General features: G+C 40.7%; 1 protein-coding gene across 11 annotated transcripts in view; it reads right to left on the reverse strand.

Moving 5' to 3' along the window:
- TBC1D1 (TBC1 domain family member 1) overlaps positions 1-13,584 on the reverse strand; it is a 224,205-nt gene that overhangs the window by 98,175 nt on the left and 112,446 nt on the right. For all 11 annotated transcript variants that reach the window (XM_006055896.4, XM_044945997.2, XM_044945999.1 and 8 more), the window contains 4 exons: positions 11,808-11,897; positions 10,003-10,107; positions 9,357-9,489; positions 4,513-4,604 (listed from right to left, as the gene is read on the reverse strand). In XM_006055896.4, coding sequence (XP_006055958.4) covers positions 4,513-4,604; positions 9,357-9,489; positions 10,003-10,107; positions 11,808-11,897 — 420 coding nt within the window. The remainder of the gene's footprint in view (positions 1-4,512; positions 4,605-9,356; positions 9,490-10,002; positions 10,108-11,807; positions 11,898-13,584) is intronic.

Here is a 13,584-nt window from a genome sequence, read left to right on the forward strand (position 1 = left end):
GAAGTAAACTACAGACTTCAGTTACCATGTCAATACTGGCTCAATTGTCAAAAAGGTACCACACTAAGACAAGACATTAACAGGAAAAACTGGTTTGAGGAGGGGGAAAGGGCATGATAAGTTTTATGGGAACTCTCTGTATTTCCACCCACTTTTTCTGTAAAACTACTCTAAAAAATAAGTCTATTAAAAAAAAAAACAAAAAAACTGCAAGAAAGAGAAGCAGACAGGAATTACGAAGCCTCTGAGCAGGTACCCGAGAGCTGACCCATTCTTTCTTTTCCTAATCTTCAGTGAAACTTTTGGGCACTCTCACAAGAAAATCTGTATTTTCCTTGGAGAAATTCTTCACAATTAATTATTTCCAATATCAAAACAGCCCAAGAATGCAGCAGTAAGAGAGGAGCATTATTAGTACATTCTCTTTTCCTCAATATATACATGAAAGAAACTACTGGAATGGACAGAAAATGAGACTAAATCAAGCACAGTGTACTCCCACAGCTGCTGGCCTATGCGAGATAGGCCAGCGAGACACCGCATCACGGAGCTCATTAAACACCACGGGGGAAAGACACTACGGCTGAGAAGATCGTGTCTGTGGTGTCACACAAGGTCAAGAAATAAACGCTTCCTTACAATAACTGAAACGTGACTACGGGCTACCCTTCCATTGAGCGAAGTCCCTTGAATGCCTCCCAGGGAACTTTACCATTCTCCAAAGGGGAAAATCATTATGTCCTGTAGGTGACTTAGTCTCATAAACATTCATGAGTCCGAGAGACAGGTCTAAGGAAACTAATGGGGAATCAAGTTGGATAATATTGCTTTGCAGTCAAAATTAACTTGCTTATTCAAAGTTAACCTATGGAGTCAGGTCAAGAATCAGGATGCCGGTTACCTGGGGCAGGACCAAGGTGGGGCTCTGAGGCTGGAAATGCTCTATTTCCTAACCTGTGTGTTGCTGCAAGGTGTATTCATCTTATAAAAATTCACTGAAATACAGTCAAAATTTTATAATAAAGTTGTTAAATATATTTACTATATATAATAATTATAAACCTTTAAAACTGATATACTATATATATTATGTATAATATATAATTATATAGCATATATAATTATATATCGTATGTAATAACTATAAACCTTTAAAAACTGAGATATAATTATATATAACATATAATTATATATAATATATATTATTTTTATATATATATGCATTATGTATGTAATATCTATAAACCTTTAAAAATGGTGAATCACTACATTGTATACCTGAAACTCATGTACTATTATACATCAACTATACCTCAAAGAAAGTTTATTTCATTGACCTACACACCACTGATTTGTATGCTTTTCTAACATTAGTTAATTTTTTAAGAAAGAACAATACAAAACAATTGCCTGTTAAAAGTAACAAAGCCAATTTTGTTATATGTTTCTTAACCTCCTTTCTATGTGGCGTGGGGCTATAAACCAGTTATAAAAGCAATATGAGAGTCAGTTTCCAACACTGTCTACGAATACCAGCATGCTGAGAAGGTCTATGGTCTTCTGAGGAGTCTACTTAAAATGCTTAGTTGGACAATGACATCTTTTTAAAAAATCATAATGAAATCTTGAACAAATAATTTTAAAACTGTGGAAAAACCCAACTAAGTCCCTATATATTCTGTTCAAGAGGGGGAAAAAAGCTCCTCTAGCTATTGATCTTTAACTTGTAAAGTCATGTCATGTTATTTAATTCATTATAGCATTTATTGAGTACACATCTACTTGGTTTACCTACTCAGTTGAGTATTAAGTCATTCCTTGAAATACACTCAGTCAGATGAAGAGAATTTGACATCTGAGACATTTTCTTTACTAGCCCTATTCAACTTGAAAGCAACTTCTCCCCGGGACAACCGACGTGGACTCAGCACAGCCGGCCAGCACAAGGACAGAGCCAGATCCCGCCAGCAGGGAGGCTTCTCACATGTCCACGTAGACGTGTTTGGAAACTGTACATTTCAAAAAGGTCATAAATTAAAAAAAGTAGCTCTGCAGTGTCATGAGTTCTCTTAGAGAAGGGTTAGCACATCCACATGCCCATCTGGCACCAAGGCCTCCTCTCAGAGCTCAGAGTCAAAGCCAGCTTGTTGGCAGCAGTGATAAACCTCAGCATCATTTGCACAGTAATTAATTTATTTTCCTTTATGGTTCCACTTGGGTTGCACTTTTATTTCCCCATGAAACATTTATTTACAAAAACAATGAATATGTAAGCTTTGTGCTTAGTTGCTCAGTCGTGTCCAACTCTTTGCGACCCTGTGGACTATAGCCCACCAGGCTCCTCCCCGCCCATAGAGATTCTCCAAGCAAGAACACTGGAGTGGGTTGCCATGACTTCCTCCACGGGATCTTCTCAATCCAGGGATTGAATCCAGGTCTCCCACACTGCAGGCAGATTCTTTGCCATCTGAGCCACCAGGGAAGCCAGTGTATGCTTTAAGTACAATTATTTCAATAGTAATTAATTTCTTTTATAAAGACTTGCCCTTGGAGAATTCCTCAGAAACAACTTTTCTCCAGGAAAAACTGAAAGGAAAAATATTAACCATTCTATTTATAAGAGGTCTCATGACACTCAAAGCCACTTTTCCCTTATGATCCAATCAAAATGCATGATTTTCAAATGCATTAGCAGGCACTACTACCTAAAAAGAAACTAGTGACTTGGTTTATATAATATTTTATATAAAACAAAAACAGTCATTGAGGAAATAACAAGACTATCAATAAGCCATCAGAAGACGAGATCCATGTTAAGTGTGTATTATTCAAAGAAGAGCTACACCTACAAGGGTGAAGGACAAACTACAAGCTGGTTATGCAAAGCCAATGAACAATATGACTTCTTTTTGGCCTTTAATCAAAAATTACAGAACCTGCTACAACAACACATAGGGATCCCAGTATATTAACTGAATGAATTTTTTGAAGCAAACTTCTGTCCCTGATTTTCTCTAAAGTCTCTTTGTTATAATATATTGGAGTGTCTCTAACTCACATGGATCAAAGAGAACCTCAGAACCACATCTATCAGGAACCTGTCACTGCTGCAGAAGAATAGCTGGGGTGTTACCTTCCTTGATTCACCACACTGTTTGGGGGAAAGTTACACAGTGCTGTCTAAATGAAAAAGAAAGCAAAGTCACATTAGGGAAGGAATGAATCCTCTATGCTTGCTAAAGAGACTTGATGGCACTACAACAAAGTAAGCCAGCATCAGATGAAAAAGGCCCCAGCTCCCATCACAAATGCATTATCAATCAGAAGCAAATTGTCCATCCATTTAAGAATTCTAAGCACCAATCACATTAAGTCTGTCTGAGAATACTGTGTACTTAGAACTCTAAAGATGCTTTAAGAAAATTAAGTAGTGCCTCGATTCAGAAGAACACAAGAAAATTTAAGAACAACTGATACTTGTGAAAATAACATTCTAAGCTATTTGTAAAATTCAAACTCTTTCTAATTTTACTGCAGAAGACCAAGGAAAGGAGAACTGAGAACATGTGATTAAAAAGAAAAAGACAATTCTTTAATTTCTCACTCTTAACAGAAAACAGATCATGGGTCCTGTCTGTAGCCTTTTCCCCAGTGAGGAGGAAGAGAAAACTGACAACCTAGACTTACTGGCCTTCTTGCTTTGTTTGAAGACCCCTCTATGCGCAAAGCCCCCGCCACTCTCCTCACAGGAGACTTATGCTTTGCTCTGCTGTGATCGCCTCCCGAGAAAAAGTGCCAGGAAACCACAGAAAACGTCCCTTTGCAAAAGCAGACATGACATTTTTGATGAGCTCATCAAAGATTCATAATGAACGGACTACAGGCAGGCCAGCACACAGAGCATGGTCTCCCCGAGATACATGCGTCTAAATGCAAGGATGAGAGCGAGTTTCCAGGGTTAAAGCAAGAAACCAATGAGCTTGGGTTTTGTCCTATATTTTGTTTTTATGTTTAGATTTGATATACTATATAGTGTAGGCAACATTTAAATGTATTTTCAAAACTGAAAAAAAAAAAGAGCAAGGAGGGAAACTTATGTTCAAGTTCATGTACAAAATGTTATATCCTTAAGATTCCCACTAGGGGTCTAAAATCCTGAGTGGAACAGAGCTGGCAGAAGTCTCTGGGGAAAGCAGTGCTCAGGGACCAAAGTCCAGGGTCCTCTGTCTCCCAGGCTGAGGCTCATGCTACTTTATAATTTCCTTCCTCTCATTCCTTAAGCGAGCACTCCCCTGGGTTAGGAGTTTTCACACGAAAGCCAAGTTCTCACAGGAGTCTGCAATACTGACCTTGCCCTTGTCCCGAGGCTGTTAAAGCTCAAACCAAGAGGAACTCAGGCCCACTTCCTCAGGGCTCCAACAGGTCTGCTTTGCTATTTTTTATGATAACATTCCACAGAGAAGATGCCTTTCCCTCCCCACCCTTTCTGGAAATTAAAAACCAGTACTGTACCTGAACCTCCTCAAAAATAGTTGCTTGCTCCTGATTAGTTAATGTTGTCAGGTGCTTCTGGAGTTCTAGTTTGGTTTTGGAAGAATTCATTCCTATTAAGAAAAAAAGAGAGATCTGAGAACACACTCCGTAACAGTTAGGAGGTAGAGCTAACACCTTCCATTCTCACTCCCTCTCTCACATGCCTTCCCTCCCTCTCTAGGCATTGGAGGTTTTATGGAAATTCAATCAATAACAATGTCAGTGATGAGGACACTGACAACAAGTAACAGTTTTTGATTGAGCCCTCATGTGATAGATGCCCACTTAAATGTCAGGTGTGTATCATTTCATTTTATACTAGAACCACCTGACGAAGAGGACTTGGTTAGCCCCATTTTACAGTTAAGAAAACTGAGACCCAGAGAGCTCACAAGACTCCCAAAGTCCAACACACTGGACTGTACCTCAGCCTCGTGTGGCTCCAAATCATTTTTCTTTCTACCACTACTCCATGTTAAAATATCGCACACAACTGGAACACTGTCCTCAGAAAATGATAAAACCTCATGAGTGTTTATATGTAAACTAGACAATCTCCCTTAAGGAAAAACCACTACTACCCCATCTGAAAACTGACCAACATTCTCCTGCAAGTTAGGCTCTCTCACATAAAAGTGATCCGTGTGGCCAACAACTCTCCTTTTACCACCACATGCTTGTTAATAGTCTTATGACCACATAATTAACATTACAGAGGATTCTGAGAGAAAGTCATTAAAATAAAGCTGCCATTTTAGTGCCTGTCAGAATCTGGTATTTCAGAAGGTTCCTTCTCCACACATATATGGCTCAGACCCTGCTCGGCCTTTCCCTGGGGCCGAAGATAAACACACATGATGAGATTTGGATGAAAGCATTTGCCAACCTATCATGGAAAAAAACTGCAATGACTTTTAAGGCTTCCCTGGTGGCTCAGAGGTTAAAGCGTCTGCCTGCAATGCGGGAGACCTGGGTTCGATCCCTGGGTCGGGAAGATTCCCCTGGAGAAGGAAATGGCAACCCACTCCTTTCCTCAAGCAGGGAACTTGGTGGGCTACAGCCCAACTTTCACTTCACTGTCCCTATCCACTCGCCAGCCCATTTCCTCCTGAGGGCGAGCCGCTGGGCCAGGCTCTAGGCCAGATTTACCCTCATAATGAAGATGGCCAGACGTGCATCTCGGAAATCAAGAACAGGGACTTGGAAATCAGGCTTCTGTTTTACAGATGAGTTTGCTGAGGTCCAGAGAAGCCAGGCAACTGACAGGTCAGGAGGCCAATTAGCAGCCAAGCCTGTCTGTCCCAGAGCCAGCACTCCCTGCTCTCCCTGCCACAGAAGGCAGGGGCCCCACCCTTCTCAGCAAGCAGTGGCGAGGCCACTGCCCCAGCTCAAACCACTGCAGCTTCTAGAAGTCCTTCCAGAGGTACTCCCCCACCACATTTTTTTTGGCCAAGAAAACCCTAAACGGCCACCATAAAAATAAAAGCCAGTATTTTTTTTAATGACTGCTGTGCCACTTTACGGAACACTGCACAATCTCATCTAACCCTCAACGTAATCCTGAAAGTGGGCACTATATACAGTAATCCCAAGGTCCACAGGTGAAGAAACTGAGGCACAATCAAGTCAAATACTCTGTCCAGTGTCATCAGCTACGTAAGGGACAGGGTGAGAATCTGACCCACATTGATCTGCCTCCAGAGACGACTCCAGAACACTCCACTGCCTCCCTTAACCCACACAGTCAAGTCACCTGACCCCGGTGACTTCAATACCAAAGTGAACTGCTCAGTGAAATAAGTCAGGCAGAAAAGGACAAGTACGGCAGATTTTCACTTATATGAGGAATCTAAAACACAAATATAACAAGACACAAACAGACTCACAAAGAACAAGCTAGTGGCCGTAGGGCAGAGGCGAAGGGCAAAATAAGTGAAGGGGACTAGGATGTACCAGCAGATTATACTACCCGTTATAATATAATAAGTCACAGGGATGTGATGTATGGCAAAGGGAATGCAGTCAATAATGTTATGATGACACTGTATGGTACAGAAGATACAAAAATACTGAATCACCACGTTGCACACAGACACTAATAATACTGGAAGTCAACTATTCTTCAATTTAAAAGAGAGAAGTGATTAAAGGTGCAGAAAGGACAGCTCTATTTGTCAGAGCACAGTTCATTCAGCTACTCCTCTGGCAAGCTGTCAGGTCACACCAGCCAGGGAAACAGCGATGCCTTCACTGCACTAACTACTTACAGGCTGAATCGAAACAGTGTTTACAGTTATGAGCAAAATTAGCACTCAGAAGTCATTAAATAAAGATCCTCCCTGCATCTGGATGTCAGTGATAGCGTCCAAGCATCCTCTCGTGGACACATTTGTACTGTTTGATGAAACATTCACATACGGAGAAAAACCTCAAGAAGAGTTAGGCTCATTATACATACTTCTAACAATCTCAGGTGAAATCATACAATACAGTCTACTCTTCATATTCAGCAGGTATGCAGAGATCCCTAGACAGGTCTATCCTTGCCTTCAGGAGCTCTCAATTCATTAAGTCCTTTCTGCCCCATCTCAAATCAAAGCTGGTCCTCCAGCCCCCGTGCCTACTCTCCACTGTGCACCCTCCGTGGGGCTTCTCAACACTTTCAGCCGCTCCTGGGGGTTTCTGTAGCAAGAAGGCAGCATTCCCCACGTGATGCCAAAGGTTTTACAGGACAGAAGGGCAGCAAGTCAGTCTGCCTTCATGCTGGCCGCCAGAAAAGGCTCTTATTAAAGGGAGCACTGATGAATAGTTTTGCTTTGCTGAAGGCAAATTTACTTGAAGAGCAAAAGGAAACCTCAGTTCAACTTTTTCTTTTTAGTGAAAGTGTAATTTATGCCAGAATTCCCAAAATGTTCCTCTAAACTTTAAAATAAGCAAAATGCTATATAAATACTAGCAGCTGTATAGAGTCCAAACACAGAATCTGTACAGCTGCCCCTCTTATGTGTTTTAAATGTCCAATGGCACCCACAAGTACAGTCTATTTATTCTACTTTATGGATTCCAGAGCACATTAACTACATCAGTTGATTAAGAAAACAGTCTTTAAGTCTTTCTTTTTGTGGCCATGTCATTCATTGTTCCTCTCCACTGCTTATGATGTTCTTGGCCAGATCATAACTTCCTATTAGAACCACTGTTATGGGTACATACCATGAGCTTTAATAAACGATTTCACTCTCCTTGGGGATTCCCTGGTAGCTCAGATGGTGAAGAATCTGCCTGCAATGCGGGAGAACTGGGTTGGATCCCTGGGTAGGGATGCAGTCTAGCAAAATGTAAGAACCTGAAACTAACTGTCCATAAAATAATCAGTATCTCCCTTACTAAGGACGGCTCTAATGTGCCATCGATGCTTTACAAGTGCTTCCCATCATGTAGGCAAAAAGTACCCTCCCCAGTCTTCTAATTGTGCTAGTTAATGGATGTTTTTATATTAGCATAGCTTTCTGCTTTGCTTGGATCTTATCCAGTAAAAAGATGAATTAAATAATAACTCCGAAACTACAGCAGCAAAATCCCTACCATAATTAAACTTTTCAGGTATAGCTCTCTGAAAGCTAAGCCAGACCAAAGAAAGATTTGTCAAGTGGAACTCTGGAACCCTTCCAGCTCCTGCAGGTCAGAATCTGCTTTATCTTCAAGGCCGAAGTCACTGCAGGTTTCTTAACAAGCTCATAGGGGACACTGCCGTCATCATTTACCTTATCTTACAACCACTAAGGAAAGAACTAGTGATGTTCTCAGATGGGATCTCTTGTTAAAGCACAACTTTTCTTGTTCCCAGATATATTTTGTATCATGTCAGCAAAGAGGAACAACTAGGAAAACATGATTGAAAATGTTAATCATTTTGATCCATTTTAAACAGCACTGGAATGCCAGCAAATGAAACCTGAAGACCTTAAGATGATGTCAATTTGTCTTTAAAAAGGGAAATCAGATACCACTTCACATCCATCAGGATGGTTATCATCCCCAAGCCCCAGAAAGTAGGTTTGCTTATCCCTCAAATGTGCAGTAATCCCTTTTCCTTCCACAAAGTGGTGAGGATTAAATGGATGATAATACATGTTAAAGAAAACAGTACAGTGCCAGGCATATCTTAAGCATGGAAATCATAACATTTATTGCAGTTTCTCCCCAAGCCAAATTCCTAGAAAAACTCGGAGCAATACTTCCTGTGCTCTTTCTCACTGGCTCCTCAACTGCAGCTGCCCTCTGGCCATTCCTCACCATTAAAACTGCTCTGGAAGAAGCTATCATTGACCTTGTAACAGACTCTTTGCGTGTCCAACTCTGCAACCCCACAGAATGCAGCTCACCAGGCTCCTCTGTCCATGGGATTTCCCAAGCAAGAATACTAGAGCAGGTTCCCATTTCCTTCTCCAGGGGATCTTCCCTACCCAGGGATCAAACCTGGGTTTTCTGCATTGCAGGAGAGCTGCAATGAGCCACCAGGGAAGCCATGTAATCGGCTCGCTCAGTGGTAATTCTTACCTCTCATCTTACTAGATCCCTCCTTGGCAGCCAACTGAACACTCACCCCACCATGATTAACAGCGCAACTGGTCTTGTGCCCTCTGTTCCCCTAACTCCTCCACCCTCCTCCGGGCCCCTCGAGGGGAGATGGTAGCACCTGATATACAGAAGACATCCATCCATGACCCCTGTAACTAACATCGGCCTCCGTGGGACAGAACCTTCCAACGAATTTGCCCAGGACCCTGAACTCCTGCCCACCCCACCCCGCCCCAGCTCACCCTCGATCCGCTCGCAGAGCTTGTGCAGGCCCTGCAGGGGGCAGCCCTCACACAGCTGGGCTGGCGCCTTCGCTGTCTGCTGCACAGCAGCCACCGTGAAGGCCTGCTTCAAGGTCATCATGATCTCATCCACCTGATCAAAGAGGAGAGACCACAGAGAGCAGAAAGTCCATTTAAAATGATCTGGCAGAGATTTCAGGACTCTGGAAAGACCCGGTACTTAGGATTCTTCTGGACTGTTAGTCACAGGTTAATGGATAATAATCACTACGAACCACTAGGATTATACATAGTCTAGAAACACTACAAATGCTCAAGGCTTTTCAAGGAGATAAGGTAAAAACTAGATGCAAATTAAATACTGAACGAAAACCACCTCTTCTGATCAAAAGTCCAAAATGACTTTTGAAAGATGCTAAAGCAGAGAGTGAAAGTGAGCAGGCCTTTAAGCATGATGAATACTGAAAATGTGCACCCAAGTAAGTCTCAAGTGCATATTAGCTGGTTATTAAATAGTCACAAAAGTATAATTAAAACCAAATAATTTGTCAGTGAAGCCACATAGTTTTGCTATGTAAAGAAATCAGTGAGGCTGACATCCCCTGAAGATGAGATTTCAAGGTAAGAAGAGCCCCTTGTCACTTACCAGAGCTTCATTTGTGCACTGAAACACATAACAGACGAAATGAAAGCCTCCACCTCCGGAAGACTCACGGCAGATGAACCCAAAGTGGTCCACATGTCTAATACCCTGTGGAAGGCGGGGAAAGAGCAAGAACGGTAAGCTGTACCCAGAGGAGGCACCACTGCCACGCGTGCAGCTGAAGACTCACGCAGCACGATTCTAAAGGACACTGTGAAATTACTATTTTCTCAGATGTTTTAAATATCTAAAAACACCTCTCAAATATGAAGTTCTACTAAAATGTTACTCCTCTGACTATCCCCACAGTAAGAGAAGCAGGATCTGAAAACCAGAGCTTTTATCTTCATTTTAGTAATGAGAGGAAGTGGAGAAAAGCTGACACAGAAAAATGAGAACTTTTCTTGAGTATTAAGGAATAAGTAGATGAGAGATTAACAAAGAAACACAACTGTACACACACACAAGCAAACACACGTAGACACAAAAATTAAAGGAAAGGATTTAAAATATTTGTACTCCTAAAATAACAAACAAGTAAATCCTGAAGTAAACTGGTAGGAAGAATGAGTCAAAAGTTATACACACAAAGAACAGAGGTACTTTCAAACATAAGATATTAAGGCCAAAGCTGTATCACAGTTTCCTAAGAGCTCTTTTTATAAATATTAATATGTACACTTGTTTTGAAAGTATCAGCTAAGAACCACCTTAATACAGATAAGACAGCATCTCCTAAAAGCACCAGCATGCAGAGTGCTGACAGATTGAAGGGCAGGTGATCATGTAAACTTGTAAACATCCTTTAGGAATTAATAAAACTACCATACGAAAAAGCAAATATTTAATATTACCATTTCAATAGAAATACAAGCAAATCAAGATAAAATGTCTATGGAGAATCTCACTTTCAGGTCAAATATTTCCCAATAAACGAGCAATCACTGACACATCCTGGCATTGCCATCAATGTTCTCCAACAGCAAGTTAAGCATATGCAAGAGGTTACTCCAAAGGAGAATATGATTTGGAAAAAACATTTTCTTTGTAAATGGTTCTCTAGTCGATCTTATGCATGAACGTCATTTTCACCTTTGGGGGGAAAATTCCCTATTGAATCATTACATAGATCACATTATAAATCAACAATGAGAGTTTCATTATATCTTACTAATTTTGAGAAAATGAAAATGAGAAAATGATTTCAGACTTTTTAAAACTACCCAAATAGTAACACATTTTTGCTAGGAATATTCTGAGTAAAAAGTTGTCATAGCTCATTATAACTGACAGATTCTCCAAATCTCTCTATGAAACACACCCAGGAGATTTTCAGGAAAGAACTCAAGTAGACACTGTACTCTAAGGAAAACATCCTCAAAGGTAGTCATTATTATATTTTAAGGAAGAAGAAATAATGATCTTGGTATCCCAAAAGTCATGAATTTTTAGAAAGTAAAAATAAGTATTTAAAAAAATACATTAGTGTGTATGAATGTATATATATATATATGCATACAGAGGCACATACACCTGGAAATCATGACTGTGGACCATTACTACCAATGACTGGGAAAAAAAGAAAAGGAGACCTACTTTCTCCAGTTAAGTTATGGTTGCTAAAAGCAAAAATTTTAATTTCAAAATTATATTTTGCCTTAATATACAAAAGGAAATGCAAGATCACAAACCCAGCACTTAGAAAGCATACATCTTGTAATCCTAGCTACTTCGGTTGAATGACAGACAGTAAAATAATTCATTAAAAAATGCAACTGCAGTTGAGCTGATAACCCATGTCCATTTACCTGAGAGCAGAAGGATATCTCCTTAAAATTTTTCTGCAACGCTATTTTTTTGGTGTCAGGACTGATGAGGTAAACTTCAGATTGACCAATCTTAAAAGACAAAGAAAGAAAGAAACTAGCTTTGCATGAACACTGAATTCAGATTTATTACACAAACTTTCTCATTTCATGACCTAGGGAAATAAAGAATCAATGGCTCAAGCTCCTACTGAGCAGTAACCATATCATGTAGAAGACCACTTCCAGGTCACACTCTATTCTACAGGCTTCGGGTAGGAGACAACCATCAGTGCGTTCGTTCACCTTCATCAGGCAGCAGTCTTGAGGTGAGAGGACCAAATATCTCAAAGTTAGTCACGAAGCCTCAGGTTCCCACAGCTCCCCTTTGTAAGAAAGAGAGGTTTCTGCATAAGTGAATCTCCAAGGCTAGAGGAGCTTCTCTTTTAAAATTTCCAGGACACTTTCTAATGATCAGAAAAGTCTTCTTAAATTATTGTTTAAAATCTGCCAATTGTTGAGTACATACTGTGTTAGGTACTCATTCCTGCTTACCTGACTTCCTAAAAAAGCTAAAAGTGCGAGCACAAACTAACATTGTCTTACAGACGAGGGTCAGCCTAACAGATCTCCGTTAGAGGAGAGGACTGTGTCGCAATAACCATAGTTAACTGTGCAGCTTCCCTCCCTCCCCTGCTGCTCCCTGAACCCAGGATGCTCCTCTAGCTGGCCACAATGACACTTCTGCTCAGTGAAAATCGCTGCCTTCAGAAAGCCCTGATTCCCCAGAAGCCCTCACAGCATCCTTTGCAGCATTTATCACAATTTTAGTGAGACAATTACTCATACAATCAGTTGTCAGTCTCGCACTGGAATCTAAATTTCACGAGGGCAGAGATCATGCCTGTCCTGTTCACTGTTGTATTTCTAGCATGTTGCAAGGGACCCTGTGGATAGCATTTACACAATAACTACTTGAAAATAAATGCACTAAGCAGCTTTCCCAATGATACCAAGAGGTTTTGGTGGTTTTGTTTTTTTTTTTTAAATACAGATCACACATTACAACACCAGTCTGACTGCCAATGTAGCACTCTTTTCAGTATATTAGGTCAACCATGAAAAGAGGAAGAAATCAGCCCTCTGACACTCCATCTTGATTTCAAACCTGTATATCTTACACAGCCAGCTTCCTCATCACTTGGCCCTGAATTAGGCACGGAAATGTTACATTTAAGCACACCTTGCTCTCTCCCTAAACTCTCAGTCAGCTTTAGGCCAAAGAAGAGACAGAGGAGGCTGAGAACAATCTGTTTCCCATATTGCAGAGGCCAGCTCACTATGGAGCCAGCTGAGTCCCATCAGCTCAGACCCAGAGGACTCCCAGGACAGCAACCTTTCCAGAACAGCTGGGATCAGCCCGGAACCCAGGAGCCTCAACAGCCAGGAACAGCCTCCTGCCCATGCCTTTTCTGGCATTTGGCTCACTGTCAGTTTATCAAATTATTTCTAGAAAAGAGTAAGCAACTGGCTAAACTAATACTGTAGTTTGGGTATCAATTTCAAATATCATGTTATCCCCAATTACCCAGGTAACAAAGTGTAAGTAGTTTTACAAATTAATAAAAATAATAAAGGGGTATTTTCCAAAAAATTTTGCTGAAATATTACTTGAAATAAGTAATTAACTTGAAATAAGTTTAAAAAAAACAAAACCTTTTGGAGCCTCTTTTACACACATTAATTGATTGTTCCACATTGAAAAGATGTCTTCACCACC

The sequence above is a fragment of the Bubalus bubalis genome, chromosome 7 (genome assembly GCF_019923935.1).
Source record: "Bubalus bubalis isolate 160015118507 breed Murrah chromosome 7, NDDB_SH_1, whole genome shotgun sequence".
NCBI lineage: Eukaryota > Metazoa > Chordata > Mammalia > Artiodactyla > Bovidae > Bubalus > Bubalus bubalis.